The following is a 20842-nucleotide window of genomic DNA, read 5'->3' on the forward strand; positions in this document are numbered from 1 at the left end:
AGGTTTGCGGCTAATATTTTTCTTTAGAGTAAGAAAACCTTAGAAAATATTTTGTAAGCCACTTATCCGATATATTAGGAATGCAAGATAACACAGTCTATTCAATTTCTCTGCTATCGGCCTTGATCATGGCCTTTAGATATTAAGGGTACGCTTCATCCGCGGCCCACATGGGGTCCTCACGGGAAGCTTTCTCCATGGTCGCTGCAGCGATGCTTTCAGCGCCACCATGCTGGTGTGCTGATGGGCGCGTGCCTACTTTTCAAAGATTTCCCCCACACAGACGTCGATTGGGTCAGGGTAGTTGGTCGGCCTCTCACTAGCGGGAAGGAAGTGCGGCGTGAGAGCGCGACACCACTGCTGGTGATTTGCTATTCGTTGTTGTGCCGGGGCACCGTCTTGCTGCAATATCCAAGACTATACTCGCCGAGGGAGGACTTCGATGAGGGCGGCAAATTAGGTTTTAGAATATCTTTAAAGTATGTCTGAGTGTCTACCTTTGCGCCTTTTGTCACAAAAACAAAAATAATTAGTTTTCTTCCGCAATCGACAAGCAGCTTCAGATAGACGCCATTTTTTTCTTGTATCTATCTAATACAGTCGATCGTGTTCCGCATAATTTGTTGATTGCCAGACTGGGGGAAGTGAGATTATCTGACATACTCGTCAATTGGGTTCAAGTATAGCTGAATAATCATGCACAATTTCTTGAAATCGAAGGAGTATGGTCTAATAAGTTGCAAGTATTATCAGGTGTTCGACAAGGCTCCGTATATGCACCATTACTCTTTTTGATTTGTATAATGGCATTGCTGCCGCTATTGAAAATTGTGTAACGGTGATGTCTTTCGCTGATGCTTGTATTCTCTAATCTGTTCTTTGCAACAATGCGTCCCAAGGGCTATTAAACAATAATCTTTGTAAGCTCGTGGATTGGTGTGAACGTAAGGGAATATAGATTAATTTTACTGAGACTGTGTCTGTGGCTATAACTACTAATACTAAAGAGAGCGCTGTTCTTTACACTTATTCTATTAATGGCCAGCAAATGAAGTCAGGCTCTTAGGTAACTTACATGGGCATATTAATTACCAATAAACTTAAGTGGAATTTACATATTAGTAACACGTGCACAAAGGTATCTGGAATTTGCAGCAACACATGGGCAAACGAAGAAACGAAAACGAAAACAAGTGATAGCGAGTTCCCTTTTCGTTTCTTCTTCTGTCCGTGTTTTGCTGCGCTCTCCAGATACCATTCCAACCAAAGAGCCCATATCGCCACCCTCGACGCGCACGCAGGTCGATAAGAAGCTGTGTTTTTGTGACGGAAACTAACAAGCTTTCCTTAAAATGTTAAGCTTAAAGCATATCCCACGCTTGTTCGCGCAGTCCTTGAGTACGCTTCTATCGTGTGGATACGTGTTATTCTAAATATATCGCGAGCATTGAGCCCATTCATCGTCATGCAGCGAGGTTCATTTTGTCGAATTACCAAACTAGATCGTCAGTTTCCCATATTCGACGGTCACTTGAGCTCCAGCCATTGCAAGTACGGCGGCAAATAGCAAAGATAAAGTTCTTCTATCTGCTATGTCATTCTAAAACAGGTCTGGAGCGGAATAAATATTTGCCCACTTTCCCGAAACCATCGTCACGGCTAAATCGTAGCATACTTGTACATCAGCACTTGCCGCGATAAAACTTGCCCAAAAAACATTTTTCCTCGCACCCTTGAGCTATATAATTCTCTGGTCGCGTCTGCTGTTGAATGCAATAATGTCTCGTTGTTTCAAAAGTGCTTAGAAATGTTCTTTGTGCAACCTCTCCTGCTTGGGCAGCAAAGCTGCCTGCAGCACTGTAATATAAATAAATAAATAAATAAATAAATAAATAAATAAATAAATAAATAAATAAATAAATAAATAAATAAATATTAAAATAAATAAATAAATAAATAAATAAATAAATAAATAAATAAATAAATAAATAAATAAATGCGGCCAGGGGTGGCACGGGAGTTTCGAAAAACTGTCCAACTGGCTGCATCAGTCAGTTGCCAGAAAACTTTCTCATCGGCGAATACGAATGCCAAGTGTACCCCATGCGCGGCACGAGCCAACAGCAGCCGGCATTTTTGCCATCTTCCCTTTCTTTGAACATCTGCCAATGTATCTTTTCACCAGAAGGCCGGCCTTGGAGCTGAATTTGTCGGCGACGCCAATGTGAAGACCCATGCGAAGAGACTTCAAGGTGTTCCGCTAGAAGTTCCGGATAGAGAGAAAGAGAGAGAAGGTGATTGTCAAGAGGTAGAGGCGCTATTTTAGTCCTCTTAAGAATCACACACTGCCTCTGTCTATCTCTCTCTGGCTTTCTCTGGAACTTGTAGTGGAATGCCTTGAGGACTCTTCGCATGGATCTTCACATCGGTGTCACCAACGAATTCAGCTCCAAGGCCAGCCCTCTGATGCTTCTCCATGGCTGGCATTAGATTGTCTTCCTCACAATTTTCTTAAGGTGAGAAGCGCCCGCAGAGGCAGGACGACCACCGGGGGCCAAGTCCTTAAGGCAGCCATGTTTTAGAGCCTACGGAACAAGCTTGCGGCGAATCTTTAGAATGAAGGCGACCTCGAAAGGAAAGCGTCCGGCCTCGCTCGGTGACAAGATTGCCGGTCGATGTGAACTAGGGGTGGGCTATTTTCCAAAAAATAAACAAATCAGCAGGAAACATGGTCGAAATACACAACAAATATTCAAGAAATATTTGGAGAAACGATGAGGAGAAATCTCTAAAAAAAATTTCTGGCTCTCCAGAAATCGAGAGTGGATGTAAGCCTGAAACGGCAACCGGCAAAGCAGAGTAGTTGGAGGTGATACTTGCCACAATGCTTAAAATAGGTGTAGTGCATGTTTGCAACGGCACACCCCACCACACCACGCCATACTGGTTCAGTGGACGATGCCCAGCATATGAACGCTTCTCTCGAGGCAACGCAAAACCCACGCAGATGAACTCACGGACCACCGGTGTTTAAAAGAGGACAGGCAAGTAATCCTGTCTCAATGCTAAAAAAGAACAATTAAATATATGGTGCCCTGTACCTACCTTTTGAATGTCACCCCCTCCCCCCCCCCCCCCCTTTGGAAACTACAAATAAAACTTCGGCGTACTAGAAGTTACAGCTTGAGTGATATTGTGAACAAACATTAGGAAGAACTGGGAAGCATTATTTTTTGTTACTTGTTTGGGCAGTAACTAGCGTATGTAATGCGGTCCTATACGAAGGGTTCGGGGCCAAGGATTGCACAGACTATAATATATTGACAACCCTTCTTGTAATTCGCATGAAGATATTATTGCCGAAAACAGTCAGTGTACAGCAAACATGTTCCGCGCCTGGTCGGAGTATATTTTCCTCTGTCAACTTAACACGTGATATCATACAATACACAACAGCGCGTGAAGCTTCAGGAGTATTAGTAAGCTTTGAACAAGCCAAAGCGTTCGACCGCTTAGAACACCAGTACTTATTTGAGGTTTTACGATGCTATAACTTCGCTGAAGAGTTTGCAGACATCCTGCGGATGTTGTATTCGGTAACAACAGCTGAACTACTGCTTAACAGCATTTTGACACCTAGATTTGATGTGACAAGGGGAGTGCGGCAGGGCTGTCCTTTGTCACCCATATTGTTTGTGCTTGCGATTGACCCATTGTTAAGGCGTTTTAGCGAGAGCCCGCTCGTAAGAGGTCTTCCTATGCAGGGAAGAGGGTGCATAAACGTATCAGCGTATGCGGATGACATCACTTTGTTTTTACGGGATGGGGACAGTCTTGTAGAGGTATTTCGTAACTATAATCAATATGCTTCAATGTCAGGGGGCAAAATAAATATGAGGAAATGTGAAGCATTAAATTTAGGTCGCGCTGAGATGAATAACACTACCAGGGGAGGTTAAACAGACTGTGCATATGCAAATACTAGGCATCAAATTTTGTACAAGTGGTGTTTCACCTCACACGTAGCGAGACATTGCTAGCTACATTAAAGAACAGTCGGAAGCAGTGACTGCGTCGCCACTACCGCTGGCAGAAATGGCTTTCTTTATTAAGAACGCATTGTGCAGTAAACTGTGGTTTGCTGCAAGGGTAGCTCTCCCGCCGTCACTAACAGTACGCGTAGTAAACTCCATGATTTTCTGATGGTTCTGGCTAAACAAGTCACAATACGTAGCGCACCAATTTTTGCGTCTGCCGAAATCCAGCAGAGGATGGAGCTTGCGGTGCATAGTTACATTTGGTAGGCTGTTGTGCACTAAGAGTACATGTGATCTACTTGATGATGACGAGTACCCAGGTAGGCCACTGCTCTTTTATTGGCTGGGTCATTACCGTCGAACGCTTATGCCGCAGAGTACAGGCAACTTGTTCCCGACGGCGGTAACGCCAGCACCGCAGTATGCGGCGGCTGCGCGCTTGCAAAGCCAGCTTGTACAACTAAGAATTGCAAAGCGTCGTGCAACACCAGTTTCCAGGCTTTGTGAAATGTTGTGTGATACAGCTACGCCTCCACGGACAGCTTCTTGAGAAACATGGACAGCCGTGCTTTCACCTAATTTGCCCTCTCAAGTGAAGGATCTTCAGTGGCAATATCAGTGGGGCATTCTACTTACAAGAGACAGGCTTGAACGCTGGCATATGGTAGCGAATGATAAATACATGCATTGCGTACAATCAGAGACCAACGGGCATGTAGTAAAGGGGTGCGTTGCAGCATGCACCTTCTGGAAGCTTGTTGCAAGAATGTTTCGAATATCCATCGTGCGGCCACCACAACGCTGAGATCGGTTCGAGAGTCCCGTTTACTACATCACTAGCTACTTTCTGTGGTGCTTCCGCAACATTGCATAACGATCGCGGCAGTCAAATAATGCAATGTACCCCTGAATGCGAAAATTACGGGTGATAGTACGAGGTCATATTGAAGAGCAGCTGTTCAAACTCGGTGAAGCCGAGTTTCTTCGCCGCTGCTCTACGCGGTACCTAACCGTCTCCCGGGGCAAAGTCTTTCTACAGCCTGAATAATGCTCAATTCGGTTTGCCTGAGTTGAGAGTCTGTATTTGTATGTGCCCCGAGTGTCTTTCATAAATTCGAGGCTGACAATAATGCTTTTGTGTGGACGCTGTAATGATGTTTTGTTGTTGTTGTGCGTGACAAAGCCAGTGTCAAGCAGACACCGTTGATTATTTCATTTGCTAATCGGTTTTGTTTACATCAAGTATGATGTATTACATGTGCTATGCCTTATATTGTACTTTACGTTCATACCACAGTTGTAAGCATGCCTACGGATGAATAAATTCCCTTGTTAACTTGCGCGATTGTCCTCATTTGAGTGCCCGGATAACCACTCTGCCTTTTCGCTCAAAGTCACTTGAAGGTCGCCGGCAAAGGGAGCTAAATGCTTAAAATAGAGCCACAGTTATCGATCAAAATGCCTGACAGTAATTCTGGCGCACCCTGTATAGCGGGCGCAGGGGACGCGCCGCTGCGCCAGCGCAAACAGGACAACGAAGCGGACGCAGGGCGGACGCCACAGGCGTTCTGAGCATACGATGACTACTGCGCAACGGTCAAGTGTCATTAGTGGCGTGTGAATACTGTGGCGTGTGAATGCCTTACGCGTCTCGACAGCGCACCGTTGTCGGAGGATGTTATTTTAGCCCCTTGGCCAGATGCTCAATCGAGTTTCAAGGCCATCCAGGCATTACTGAACTTTTTAAAAATTACGGGCCTGGATTGCAGACTTTGAGCATGCCAAATTGCTTGCCATATGTTCTACATCTTTCTTCTATCGTCATCGTCACCCATCATGCACCTCTTTATTCCCTCTTTCTTTCCTTCTTCCCCTTCCCCTAATGCTGAGTAGCTGGCTAGAGGAATATACCTCAGGCCGACCTCTCAGCATTTCGTATCATTAAACTCCTCTCTCTCTCTCTCTGTCAGCGTAATGTACACTGTGCCGCTCCGTTTCTGTACAGTGCTCAATATCGAAATCCGAATTTCTAAACAACCCCGGTACGTTGTTTATTTCTTGGTTCATCCTGCATTCGTGACAGGAGCCGAATTGAGACTCCGCAACGTACTCTTGGGGCTCCTACGTGGTTATGAACCAACTAAAGAGCGATTGCACGACGCCCTTCCATGTAATTACGCGTGAGAGGTGTTCGTTGCTGCTTGTTAGTCTACGAGTTCCAATTTTTGAGCATCGTACAACTCTCCGCAAGTGATGACAGCAATGCTTCGTGCCAGCAACAATGGCGAATATTTTTTTGTGTCACTGCGTGTCGTATCGGCTACAAAGGCGCCGACAAAAGGCATTCTTGCTTTGTTTTTCTGCCAACGGGGTCCTACGAGACAAGTAGAAGCGAGCTATTCTGCAGCGATATTCTCTCGGCTTCACTTTTGATGAAAACACGTTATTATGTGGGAAAAAATTGGCGAAGGGCGAAGCACTGACTGCGATAGCAAGGTTTAGCGTCGCGCTTGAACTTCTCGGGCGTTGTTCTGAATATGCCAAAGTGGGACTAACGAAGTTGCGACATACGCGGGTGCACCGAAATTTGCGACTCCTTTAAATGCTTTACCACGCTGCCTAGGGCCTATAATCATATCGCACGGGTTCCACTACGCGGCCCGTAAGGAGTCGCGCCAGCAATATTAGATCACTTTCAGGTTTGAGCTCTGGCATTGTTTTGCATGTTTATATTTATTAGCCATGAGATTTAAGATAAAGGAAATGCGCTGTGAGTGTCATGTCCTGTCATTAATTTGTGGGCTGTCATTTTCAAAATCCTGAGGAATAATTTAGTCAAGCATGTAAGACGTGATATGAGCCACTTAACTGATTGAATAGTGAGCAATATAACCCGTATATACAGTATGGTATATACCATACATTACCTAAATAAATGCAAAGCCTCACGGCATTGCCAACGACTACGGCGACGGCGAAAATTCACTTGGAGTGCCGGTACATAATTTGTATTGCAACAAAACATTTTTATTGGGAAGATGTTATATATGCAAATGTTTGCTGCACAGTGAACGGAAATATGTCGTTGCAATTTGAGTGACCTAATCTCAAAGAAGACGCCATAAAGAATATTTTTCAAAGCCCCCCTGGTTATTTGCCTAAGCTGAAAGAAAAACCTAGTCCAGTGACATGACATTGTCTCACTGAGACGATAGCTGTTTGCAGCTTCCGTATAATAAACGCTTTAATATAACAATTGTTCTGCACTATTGTTAAGTAAACTGAGTGTCTTGCAAAGGTATGCGTAGCTATCACTGATCAGTATTCCTACCTAACCAGGTTTTAAAATAAACTTTTCGTAGTGCGCCCAAACTTCTGAGTCAACAAAATGACCCAACTTAGCTTTGTTTCCCCCTTCTAGCTGTCAGCATTATCCGGTTTACTACTACAAGGTTCTTAATCCGCCATGATGGTGCGGCGGCTACGCTGTTCTCATTATTTATTTATTTATTTATTTATTTCATACTGACAGCCTGTTTTACAGGCCCTACGCAGGAGTGGGATATACATAAAAGGTTTAACAACCTCATAACATGTGAAATACAGCACATGTTTACAGAATGGCTTATACACACAAAAATAAGGGTGCCCTTAACATGATATGATCTATATCACATAGTATACGGAAAAGGACAGAGATCGTGGGAAACGTTTCGGGTCATAGATTAACGAGAGCGTGCACAAAGGATGATAAGGTTGAGCTTTTAAGAACATTTTCAGGCAGGGCATTCCAGTCATGGATGGTTCGGGGGAAAAACGACTGCTTAAGTAAAGTGGTATGGTGCGAATACTCGTCTAACCTGAATGAATGTGATGAACGCGTTGGGTGCCGGCTACAAGGTGTAATATGCAATTTTTTATCTAGTTTTACATGCTCCCGATAAATTAAATATAACATTTTGAGCCTCTCTCGATGTCGCCTTACCTCTAGGGTTTCCAGGTTCACCTCCTGTAAAAGAGAGCTAGCTGATGTATGACGGTGGTAGGAATTAAAAATAAACCTGGCTGATTTCAGATATATCATTTCAATAATATTTATGCTTGCTTGGCTGTAAAGGTCCCCGACAGGAGTAGCGTACTCTGACAATGGTCTGATGAAAGTCTTGTATGCTAGTAATTTTATATTACTTGTAGATTTAGCCAGGATCCTCCTCAGGTATCCGAGCTTCCTCGTGGCTTTTTTTTTTAGCTTGAGCTACATGGCTATTCTACCTAAGGTCCGACGTAATTCTAAAGCAAGGTATTTATATTCTGTAACAGAGGATACGTTATGACCGTTAATGCTGTATACATAGGGTAAATACTTCTTTTTGCGTGTAATGATCATCGTACTGTTTTTCTTAGGTTAATGGTCATTTGCCACTCTAAGAACCATGTCGCTAATGCTAATAAAGATGAATTTAGGATCGTCTGATCTGCCTCGCTGTGATTTTCATGATAAAGCACGAAGTCATCTGCAAACAGCGGAATTTTAACTGGTATATTATTCACTATATCATCGATAAAAACGAGAACAGAGGGCCCAAGTCTGATCCCTGTGGGATTCTAGATTGCACATTGGATAAGTCTGATTTCGCACCATCAACAACCACTGTCTGTCGCCTGCCCGTTAGATACGCCTCAATCCAGTGAAGTAGTTGGTCGTTTGTTAGAATAGGTTTTAACTTTGATAACAACTTTTGGTGGGACACACTGTCGAAGGCTTTCTCAAAATCTGAAAATACCACATCAATTTGGCATTGACCGTCTAGTGCTGTCGCGATTTCATACACTGTTTCTATTAGTTGTGTTACGGTGGGTTGACCACGACGGAAACCGTGTTGTCGCGCGTCGCAGAAGCCATTACTTTCAATGAATACTGAGATGTGGTTAAATATTATGTGTTCTGACAGTTTTGATGAAGTACAAGTTAGGGAGATAGGACGGTAAGAGGAGAGCAATGAATGGTCGTCTGATTTAGGGATGGGAATAATTTTTCCATGTTTCTAATCATGTGGGATTTCTGCAAATGAAGGGGATTTATTAAAAATAACGCAAAGATATTTGGCGCACCATTCGGCGTATCTCACCAAAAAAGCATTAGGTATTTCGTCGACGCCTGGCGACTTCCTTATATCAAGATCAAGAAGTAAGTACAGCACACTGGCTTCTTTTAAGCCGAGATCACCGATGGGTGGAATGTCATTTAAAACAGCTATGCGCGGTGTCTTTCCATCATCGTTCGTGAACACGGAGCAAAAATACTTTTTAAGTCCATTTGCAATTTTCAATTTATCGGTCAGTATGAAACCATCCACACATATATCGGACACGTGGGTTTGTTTCGGCGATAAGTACCGCCAGAACTTATCCGGGGATGACAGAAGAAAGTTTTTTAAAGCAACATTTTGATAATAGACTTTAGCTTTCGAAATACCAGTTTTAAGCTGTAGACGCAGGTTGGTTAGCTTTTCGACGTTAGCCTTTGAAAGTCGTGCGTTATGTTGCTTTCTTACTTGCTTTAGTTTTCGCACAAGTGGTAAGAGGTCTCTTGTCATCCACGGATTCGTTTTACATACAACTTTCGGCTTTTTGCGCACAATAGTGTTGATACACTTGTAAACAAGTTTTTTAAAGAAACACCATAAATTTTCAACGGACACTACGTGAGATTCTGAAAGAGATGCAAATTCAGAAAATTTATTGTCTAAGACATCAAGTATGTCGACATCGCTACCGCGCGAGAGTCAGGAATCGAGTATTGGTTTTTAGAGGGTTTTAATCTGAAATTTAGCTCTAGTGTAACGCATATCATTCTATGATCCGAAATTCCCTGGAATATGTCGACACTCGGATCACGATTAAGGGCTTGGTCGTTTACCGGAATAAGATCTAATGTGTTTTGTGCGTGAGTCGGTTGTTTTACCATTTGAGTCAAAGCATCGAAAAGAACGATGTCAGGTAAAGGCTCTGCTACTGCGCAAAGGGCATCAGGGAAATCAATGTACCCATCCACTGACGGGGCGTTGAAATCACCACCAGCAAGTAAAATATTCTTGCAATATATAACGGTTGCGCACAAAAATTAATTCAGAGCATCGAATGATACGTCACAACGTGGTGGGTGGTAAAAACCACCAATTATAAGATGGAAGTCGTCCAAAAACACTTTTGCGATGACGCATTCAGTGCCGGCAATATCAGGTAACATTTGTACTTGCAAACAGTCTTGAAACAACAAAGCGACTCCGCCTCCGCGGGAATCTCGATTTTTCCTGTATATTTTGTGCCTTGGTGGTGTTATCTCGAAGTCCAGGATACCAGAGTGATACCAAGTTTCAGTTATCATTACGAGTGGCTCATGCACCACTGCAATCCTTTGCAAATCGGAAAGTTTGTTTACGATGCGGCGAGCGTTTAGATTAAGGCAGCGGAAGCTTCCTTGAGTGCCCGAAGAAGTTCACTGTTTCTCCCTAGGTTTTTTGGTGGGTGCTAAAACGGGAATTCTTTTCAATTCGGTAGCGTCCCAGGCATACATTTCTCCGTTTATAACGATTTTGTCATGTACAAGCCTACTTTTTCGCCGCCCTTTCTGATATTTGCAGTGCTTTCCCATAGATGCCTTCTTATTTGCCTAGTTTCTGCAGAAAAGTCTTCTGTAATGGAGATTTCTTTTCCTTTTAGCTTAGAGCAGTTTCTCAGTACTTTAATTTTTTCACGGCGGTCAATTAGTTTCAGCACAACCGGCCTATTTTGTTCCGCTTCTTTCGTCCGATTCGGTGAATTCTTGCGACTGTTGACACCTTTACCCCGGCATATTCTCAAATATTTCGGAAACCACAGAATTTGTTAGTGATTGAAATGTTTCATCAGGACATTCCGGTAAACCAAACACGAGAAGATTATTGCGCCTGCTCCTGTCCTCGAGGTAGATCAATTTACTTTGCGTGGGACTTGTGGTTGTCTCAAGGCTAGAAATATTGGCCGTAAGTTCTGTAAATACTAGAGTGGAATTTTCGACCTTGGATTCGATAGTGCTAAGTCTTGCTTGCGTGGTTTTTTGACCATCATGTATTTGACGCAACAGTTCCTATGTGCTCGGCCCGGGGTTCGATTCTATGTCACCGCATAGCATGAGCAATGAAAATGCAACGTCTTGCACAAGAGAACACAGCCTGTTTAGATAACTGGGGCGCGTCAGCTGGATGAAACAACGCTTGCTAGTATTGATAGTCGAATAGTTCTTACTAATCTGCACAAAATACAGAAATGGGTTCATGCTTGTTGGGGAGCCGCTGACGTGCCCACTGAGGAAGCTGTCGTGCGTCCCATTTCTTATAGTCGTCGGCTCCGATGATGTCGAACTGGGGGGCGGATGCTCCTGGTCACGGCTGCCGCCGAGGTAACAAAGAAGCCCATCTGCGCAGGCGCCTCCAGTGGTGTATGCCGATCCGATGGTGCCCTTTTCCGTTACTCTAGATGCGCCGGTCAGTCCAGCCGAGCCGAAAAGTGCAATCGGCACAAAATACAGAAATGTTAGTCAAATGTTAGTTATTCAAAAATGATAGTCAATAGGTCGAGGGTTCAGTAATGTGATCGATGTTCAATCATGTTCAATCAATGGTGATGGCGGCTTGTTTTTCGGCCACGCGCACAATGCGTGGCCTTCCCATTTTTGATGGAGCTACAACTGCTGCAATGGTCTACCTTTGCAACACATAATCAGGTTCCTACACACCGCGGCGGCTACCGTGGCACCCATCCCCGTATCTTCCAGCCGCAACTGCCGTGCCATAGAAGGAGGAAGAAAGAGAAAAGCAGAAGGCATGGATCGCGCCCTAAGACGACAGCAGACGCAGCCGGCAGCAATGGCGGCCAGCGCGGCTGCACTCCCCCACTCCGCAGGTTCGGCGCGCGGTGAAATGGCTTGTCCATTCTTCCTTTTCCGCCGTACTATCATTCGTTCTCCCCTATTCGTCGATGCCGCCCTAATCTTTTTTGTTCATGTTACGGACGTTTGCTACCCCTGATACAACCCCCCCCCCCCCCCCCTACGAGACCACGCATACGGCTCATTCATAGATAGATAGATAGATAGATAGATAGATAGATAGATAGATAGATAGATAGATAGATAGATAGATAGATAGATAGATAGATAGATAGATAGATAGATAAACTTTATTAAAAGAATAATTAGAAGAATCGCTAATGGTCGGGGCCCCTAGTACAGGGCTCCGCTGGCTCTTCCCATCTTCTCAGCTCTCCGTATCAGCTTGAGCTGGTCGTCGAGGGCCGAGCTGGACAGGAGTGTACACTATTGCTCCCTCGTGGTGTTCGTGTCGAGGTGTTCTATGTTGTGTAGTGTCACTCCCACGTAATGTGGTATAAGGTTGGTGTGGCCCCATACCACGGGCATTCGTCCCTGTAGGCTGTGGGGTCTATGCGATGTAATATGTGGCGGCTCGTCTAAGTGCCTGTCTGGAGCCTACGCCAGGCAGTGGCCTTCTCTGTGTTTAGATTTCGATGGGGTGGTGGATATTGCAAGCGACGCCCTCTGTGGTAGTTCACGATGACTAAATACTCGAGGTCGACAGCGTCCGGGCTCTTCTGCAGCAGGCGTGACGAGTGCTCGGTTATGTACGAATCCTGGAGCTGCTCTGTCGGCCTGCAGGTTGCCCGTGATGCCGGTCTGGCCCGGTATCTAGATCATGGTTTGGGTGGTGAAATCGTCAGGTTCCTCCTTGAGTATTTGGGCTAGGACTTGTGCAGCAAGTCTTCCATTTCTTCCCTGCAGGAAGTTTCTTTTTTTCTTTCTTTATTGATTTATTTAAGACAATACACAGATTGTCTTAGGGGACACGGCTAAAGACAAAAATTTGCTTGACTGGGCCGTACCACCCGTACATTGACAGCAAAATCGCAGTGGCATGCTTTAAGGAGGTAACACATGAAATTAAAGTAGTACACATTTTCCAACACTTTAGTACACAATTCCCGTAAAAAGAAAGAAAAAAGGTTAAAGTTTACACAGTTTTTAAGCACTTGAAGCACAACAACAACAAAAAAAACTTGTACGGAAATGTTTTATACCTGTAGTTGAACATTTCTATTAACCTTCGGATAGTAACAATTCTTTTACCGTTTTCTTAAAGCTTTGCCTTGAAATTCCAGAATTTAGCAGTTTTAATACCAAGGGGTAGTCGTTTAGAAGGCTAGGAAATAGAACTGCTAGTTTTTGATCTCCGTATTTTGTTCTGCAACGTGGTTCTTCTATCAGAGTTTTTCTGAGGATATAGCTTGTCATTCTGCCATGGTATTTACTTTGCAAGGAACATTTGTCTTCGCAGAATTGCCGGGAAATTTCGAGGAATAATTTGTAAGTGTGAAGTTTTGATGCTGTTAATATTTTATATTTGTTATAGTATGGTTTAGTGATATTAGTACGTTCTAAGTTACCTATCGCGCGCAGTGCGCAGTTTTGGAGTGTTTCAAATGATCTTAGGTTAGTTTGTGTAGTGGTTGACCAAACTAGAAAACAATAAGTTCATCGAGAATGTATAAGCGCGTTGTAAATATTGCGCTTCACATTTATCTGTAGCAAATATTGCAACCTCTTTGCACAACACTGACAGCACAATATATTGCAACACTGACCGCAACACTGACAGCACGAGCAATATTTTTTCTGAGAACATCATCAGTTGCGGCAGGCCTGCTGGGAATCCGTCAGGATCGTCAATGGTTTGCTTGCGTGTTGGCCTTCGCGGATGGCTACCGCAATGGCCTGCTCTTCGACTTCCGCAATCGTGCCGGGGAGGGTCGATGCACCGGAGCTAACGTGGCCTCGGTGGTCGCATACCACTGCCCCTGCGCCCTTGTTGTTCGTCCCATACATGGCGGCGTCCGTAAAACGGGCGGCCGTGGTATTGAACCTGAATGCTTTCTCCATGTACTGGGCCCTTTCTCTCCTCCTACCGATCCATATTAACTAAGACGGTAGAAGAAAGGCTTGACTCAAGTTAGACGATGTGCATTCTTCGTGGGTGACTTCAAGTCAAGCAGAAGACGGAGCGCGTTCCCTGAAGGTTCACACAGCCCCTTACCGGCAGCCAGTTGAGGGTACTCGCCACTTTTTAAAGTCATTGCTTCACTCTCCAGCTTCCAGAAACTTTTGGATATAAAGTGGATGGAAGCATCAACTGGTCAGCAGGCGAGTTAAGCACGTTCAGAGTATTTATGGAAAAAAACAGGGAAGAAACACACGCGACTGCATGCTTTACAGGCATTGGTAAACGTACAAAGTAGCTGTAGAAGTTCTGAGGATGAGAAAAAAACATTATGGAGATGTATACGAAGTGCCAAAATAAAATATATGTAGTATAACTGATTAAGTCAAGCAGCCAAGTTGACTATTTACCACCGCCACGTTTCAGAGTGCATGTTAATAAATCATCATAATCATCATAATCAGTCGTCTAATGTAATTGTCAACAGGCCCAATATTTAGTAATGAACATGGCAAACACTAGGACAAATGGTGAATTTTGAATAATGTGAGCGGCAGGCCAGGGAAACAAGCATTCAATGTGCTGAAAAGTTCGTCCTATTCAGGCAATCTTCGAGCTTGTTCGCACTTTGTAATGTGTTTGTTCTTATAAGCGGTAATCTTTTTTTTTTTGCATAAAGTTCTATATTTTACGTTTCTTCATCCGGACTATCTCGTTAACCTTTATGGCTAAAACTCTATGAACCCTGTTATAGCCTCCCCACAGTTTTAGTCAGCTCAAGCTTTCCCATTTTGTGGACAAAAGGTGTCGCGACCAAACTCATATAATTAAATTCTCTCTCTTCGGACCATTGTTAACAGCACTACGCTCTCTGCCGGTAACCAAGTTCCTTTCAGCACTCTTGTTATAGTACTCAGGCTCGCTACTTCGCCTTTTGATTACTTTGTTTGCCCCACATGCGGCGAAGTTTGTTAGAGAACACTTCACTACCGATACTCAAGTATTTTTTCATGAATATGCATTTCAACCCACATGGGAACTAAACGAACTCTAATATCGGGCTTCTTGAATGAGATGGATCCAATAGAAAACACTAATGAGTCCCTTTAGTAGACTGCGAATGTAAATATGTCGTAGAGTTGACTTTGGCGCTACGGGAAACATTTCTATACGCTGGCAGGATCAGCTCTAATTTCTGCGCCCCCTTTTCTAGATGTGGTGCCATCGGATTAGTTTCTTTTTCTTTATGTTTGGGTATTGAGTATCTTCCTAATAACATTGCTTCTCTCTTTCTCATAATTATGGACGGACTCCTATACACTCCAACGATAATCGAACTGTATTTGTAGAACTGTTAAACCGGCATATTTCTCCGCTTATTACGTTTGACTAATTGGGTGCCGTGTGCTCATGAGCCAACACTAGAATTGTTTATTAAGCGAACTGTTGGATATGAAGCTACCACTTAACTTTGACTATGACAAAAATTAAATTAAGATGAAAGACTTGTTTACGGTCGGTACTAATGATCTTCAGATGTGGTTCGCACTAGCTCTCTGCCTTCTTGTAGCCCTGTATACTTTGTTGGAGCGGCCGACGATTTCTTTAGAGGCAAATCCTTTCTTGACATAACGTTATAAGAGAGACAAACGCTTTTGAAAGGCTACGAGATAGTTGTGATGTGAAGCGAAATGGTAGTTCAAGTGGAACGATTGTCAGAAAAATATGTGAGGAAATAGTAAATGTTTAAATTTTACACCGCTAAACTAATAAGTGTTCTTGTTACATGTCAGAATAGTTATCAAATAATTTATTTTAATACTTACGTGCATTGGACCAAGGAAAAGTACGATGTAAACTGTCAAAAAAGCAGTGAACCGACCCAGGACGGAAACTGCAACGTATGACTCGCGCATTTCAAGTTTTCGACAATTTGTTATGCCAGAGCGGGAAGGCGAGCTGCAGCGCTATTCTGCAATTCACTTACGGAGCACCAGTTCATAAATTTCTTCTTTTCCTGTTGTTGTCAACGGTAGTGGTATTGCGTCGATTTTATTTGTGTCTAAACACCCTTCCATTGAAGCTACCACATAGTTCGTCTTTCGCCAAAGACTCCAAGCAGCAGTAGCCAAGAAGAATACTTTCTTTTATTTTTCATATATATACACAAATAACATTTTGTTCTTTTCTGTATTTCCTGTACGAGAAAGGATACCTTGCCCACAGAAGCGTAACTCCGCAAATTACAGATCACTCAAGAAACTGCGATGCATAGCTGTGACGAGTGAGCGGCAAGACAATCGATCCTATGCGCAGCGCATTCCGTTGGTTTCTTCAGCCGTGGTATCCGTGGCCATGACCGTGGCCGTGTCCGTAGCCATGACCAAGCCCACGTCCGTATCCTCCGTATCCTCCGTATCCACCGTATCCTCCGTATCCACCGTATCCACCGTATCCACCGTATCCACCGTATCCTCCGTATCCTCCGTATCCTCCGTAACCACCGTGGCCGCCATACGATGACGGGTGCTGAATGTGGGTGGAGTAAGAGAAAGCTCGGCCAGCAGGGTAGCCGCCATAGCCACCGCCGTATCCTCCGTAGCCACCGCCGTATCCTCCGTAGCCACCGCCGTATCCTCCGTAGCCTCCACCATATCCACCGTAGCCTCCACCATATCCACCGTAGCCGCCGTAACCTCCGGAGCCACCACCGAGGAAGCCAGCCGACGCTACAGCAGCCATAATGGCGAGGGATACCAACGTGATCTGATCAAAAAAAAAAAGGAAGAACAAAAGGGCAAGTCAGTGTGGTACTTGAACGATTGTACCTGAATACCGTTACACACGATACACAAATACAAGTACTTCGTAAAATTAGAAAAGTCGACTAATATAGTGGTTTCAACGCTGTTTTTCACTCGTATGCGACACTTCGACCCGTATAAAAGTGTGAGAGCTTTTAGAAGACAAATCTAACATCCCTCGGCAAAGGACATCTGCATCGACCAAAAGTAGCCGACGCATGATGTGGTACAAGTTACTGTCATTTTTCTTCAATCGTGATGCTTTCTTTATGATAATCCCTTAATAAGCATGGGTTGGCTATGCAGATTCGTGCTACATTGCGGGTGGACGACAATTCGTTTCGTTTCATCTGCTTTCCTCAATCTTGCGGGATTCGTCAGAACTGATTTTCCGGTACAAATAAATGTTCGCTTGGTTCCGTTTAATTTTTCTTTACTACCTACACGCTATAGCCTCAAAAAGACGTTGGATTCACTTCTTCGTATAACTGCGACAAACGTTGGCATCTCTAGAGTAATGACCTTCCTGATTCTGCCTTATGCCTTTTCATGGTTTAGTTTAAATATTGCGATAACTAGTGACTGGAAATATCCCAGCACAGTAAGGAAAAAAAAAGCTAGACGAACCTGCTCCCGAACCATACAGCTCTACAATGACGCGAATGTGTTGTAGTACCTAATAGTGTACCCTACCGGCCGAGCCTGAAAGAAGTCGGGGCATCAATTTCGTCCTAATGTCCAATTGAGGACACATTGACTTAAAGAAAGGTTGCATTGTATGTATATATACATATATATATATATATATATATATATATATTTCAGTTTTACGTAAGATTTGGATTTGAGTGGTAGTAATTTTTCATATTGAGCGGCACTTGATACGATCGATACGATACGATACGATATGATACGATCTTCATTTCATGACATTGAACTGACCCGCTGACATCTTCGTGCCTCGATAACTCTCGCAATGATTTCTTGAGATCACCAGCGTTATCATCAAGCCAAATCCGCCGCATGCGAGCAACAAGAAACAGTGCTTAAAAAACATTGTTCTTGATTCTTGGAAGCCCTTGAGGCCGTGGTATGTTATCGCTGAATTAATCAGAAAATAAAGGCGAACCAACAAACAAAGGAAGCGTACCATTGATGTCACGGGTAGGTGGTAGTTAACTGATATTCATGGATCTTTGATGCTCACTTATGAGAGTGGCTGTTGTGCTTACCGCACCAGAGAGGTCACCATAACACATAAGATTGTAAAAATAGGGTCCATATTCCGAGATATCACGTCGAACGAACAGAACTTTTACTGCTTGCCTGGGCCGTCTCACTAAATCCTCCCTCTGCGGTTATCTGTAAGCTATCTCCCCCCTTAGTACACCCTTTGCTTATCGCTCTGATCGACTTGGTCAATCCTCACGTTTTGCTATCCTTCGACATTCTGTGAGTAGCATATAAGGGGGTTTGTTAAAGCTTCTAAAATACACAAACTAAACACCGGTGTAAAGTCTGTGGCCCGCGATTAGCCTGTCACAAGCCTACATATGCCGCCCTCCATGTTGATTCCATCATTCACCAAGAACGCACACTGTGCAATTTCACTGTCAGGGGATCCCCGACTCACCATCGACGTCATCTTTCCGGCGCTGGGCTGAGAGCGGTTCGCTACGGGGCTCGACGACGAAAGCACAGTTCACACTGCACGCCATGTTGGTGTGGCGCGCGCTTTTAAGGCACGCCCCGGACCTGCCGAGGCCTCTTCGTGCGTGGCAGTATGCGTAAAGAAAGTACGAAAAAAAGAGGTCACAACGGCACGCGTGCGAGCCACAAGTAGGTGGTCGGAGTGAAAGGTAGGGAGTAGAGAAAAAGGGGGTGGCTCGTCGCGGAAACAATGGCACACCGCAACTGGGCGCCGATCGCCTCGAGCTGACCACACCTATGCATCTGTTTGTGTCTCGCTGTTTCTCATATTCTTTCTCGTTCTCAGGGTGGGTATTGACGGTCAGCGCAGGCCTTCGGCGGCCTTCGAACGAAAATATTGGTGCGTGCGGGAGAGTGAGACTATGCGGTGGTCCTCGTATGCAGCTGCCGACTGAGCGACTCCCCACTCCCGCCACTGTGGTTCTCTCCGCTCTTCCATCTGAAGATTACGCAGCTTTGTTGTCTTCATTGCGAGAGACCTTCTTCGACAGAAAATTGCGTTTCCGGGGTGAGCTCGCACTCCGTGCTTCCCCAGAGAAAGCCACATTTGCAGATCATCATGTTATCACAACGTAGTGCTTTACGCATCATCTACTGCTAAAGGCGCGTGTAATGCGCACATTCCTTAAGTGTCATTTCTTTTTTCCGAGAAATTAGCAGGAACTTTCCTGTGACAATGCTTCGCACATGCGAGTAAAGTACGCTTTTACAGAACAGCAATCTAGTTTTACTCTTTACGAGACAATATTTGTTAAATAAGGTCCTTTTCCCTTAACTAACGCCAAGGGCATGCTAGCTCATCAGTAGCCGGCACCTGTCACTCCACACCAACGAAGAATCATTAAGTTGTACAGTTAATAGAAACATGAAATACATGGAATACAAACTTAGCACAAGCTCACAGACCCTTCATGAATGTGCCTTGGGGTAAGATCCTAAGCGAAACATATCTAAGCAAATAGGCCTCACTGTAAAGAGTTCGAGTGCACACCGGTTGATAGGGTTATTTGCAGCTGTGGCTAAACAGGCACCAAGTCCTATATTGTGCCATTATGTTCTTTTCGACATGGCACGCAGATGGCATGCTGTGGTACCTAGTGTGTGGCTTTTATTTATTTAGGAAATCTATGAGAAACTGTTAAAAGAGAACAAGGAGTGTCGTTAATCTCACAATATTTTAACAGTAATTTCATTTCATTTCACGACAGTAATATTCATGCACATGCGCAGCGAAAAGCACACAAGTCGCTGTGCAAAAATGGAAATTGCATTTCAGACAGACGCCGTTGCTGCAACTACACTTCCCAGGCCGCACTCCTGGCGTCCAAAGCTTATGGGGCGAAACATGAAATCCTTTATTAGTTTTTAAAATGATAGTAGCGTTGGCGAGTAAATTTGAGATAGGTCATACGTCTTCAGTACAGCTTAGATTATTATGCGCAAAATAAGCCCTGAAAAACTGATGTATAGCGAAGTTCACAGGTTATTTTGTTGTAGGAAGTTATTGTCATTGGGCTTCACCTTTGATCTCGCCTTTTTTGCAACCGCTCCTGACAGCCGCATGATCAATCAAACACCGCTTCACTACAAACGCTGAGGTGAATTCAAACGCTAGGTTGCCTAGCTAGGAGCCCAGACTACTTGTGCAATTATTGAACATGGTCGTCTGCGACAACCCTAAAGTTTCAAACTTTTTCTTTCCTCTAATCCCCTTCACCTGGCCATAATGTTTCTTTCTCAAATGCCACAACGACGAGAAACTGCCTTTTGCTTGACCTTGCAGGTTGAAAGCTCGCTGATTTGCTAGGTAATCAAGGTGTCTAGACAAGTAGGCTGTTTTTTTTTTATTATTTCAGCCAGGTAGTGCTAGTGCTCACGTATGGTTGGTGGCAAACTCCTTCACGTGCCAGAAAATATGTGTCTCAGTATGCAGCCTCGGTGACACAGTATGAGAACCGCGTAGGTGCGCCATTGTATTCAAGCAACGCGCTCAGCCATACTCCTCGCCGGTAATTGCCGTGTCCATCCTGCTTCGGAAGTGAGGCTGTAAGGCTGTCCAAACCGGTGTTCGACGCTCGCGTGTTCGCCGTCGAAAGGCGCTGACTGCTTGCGGGGACTCCGCACCGTATTTCCCGAGAGGCTATCTAAGGGGCGCGCGAAAGTATGGATTGCCATTGTGTGAGGGCGGTTTCTCTAATGACGCCCTTTGTCCACAGACCAAGGCCAACTCAGCGTGCGCCGT

At 44.3% G+C, this 20842-nt stretch overlaps 1 protein-coding gene across 1 annotated transcript; it reads right to left on the reverse strand.

Moving 5' to 3' along the window:
- Window positions 1-16211: 16211 nt before the first annotated feature.
- On the reverse strand, window positions 16212-18612 carry LOC126532444 (uncharacterized). Its single transcript, XM_050180132.2, has 2 exons — window positions 18524-18612; window positions 16212-16852 (listed from the first exon to the last, which is right to left on the reverse strand). The coding sequence occupies exons 1-2, from the start codon at window positions 18533-18535 to the stop codon at window positions 16421-16423; spliced, it is 444 nt and encodes a 147-aa protein (XP_050036089.1). The 5' UTR covers window positions 18536-18612; the 3' UTR covers window positions 16212-16420.
- Window positions 18613-20842: the final 2230 nt, after the last annotated feature.

Source organism: Dermacentor andersoni, chromosome 5 (genome assembly GCF_023375885.2).
Source record: "Dermacentor andersoni chromosome 5, qqDerAnde1_hic_scaffold, whole genome shotgun sequence".
NCBI classification, from domain to species: Eukaryota; Metazoa; Arthropoda; class Arachnida; order Ixodida; family Ixodidae; genus Dermacentor; species Dermacentor andersoni.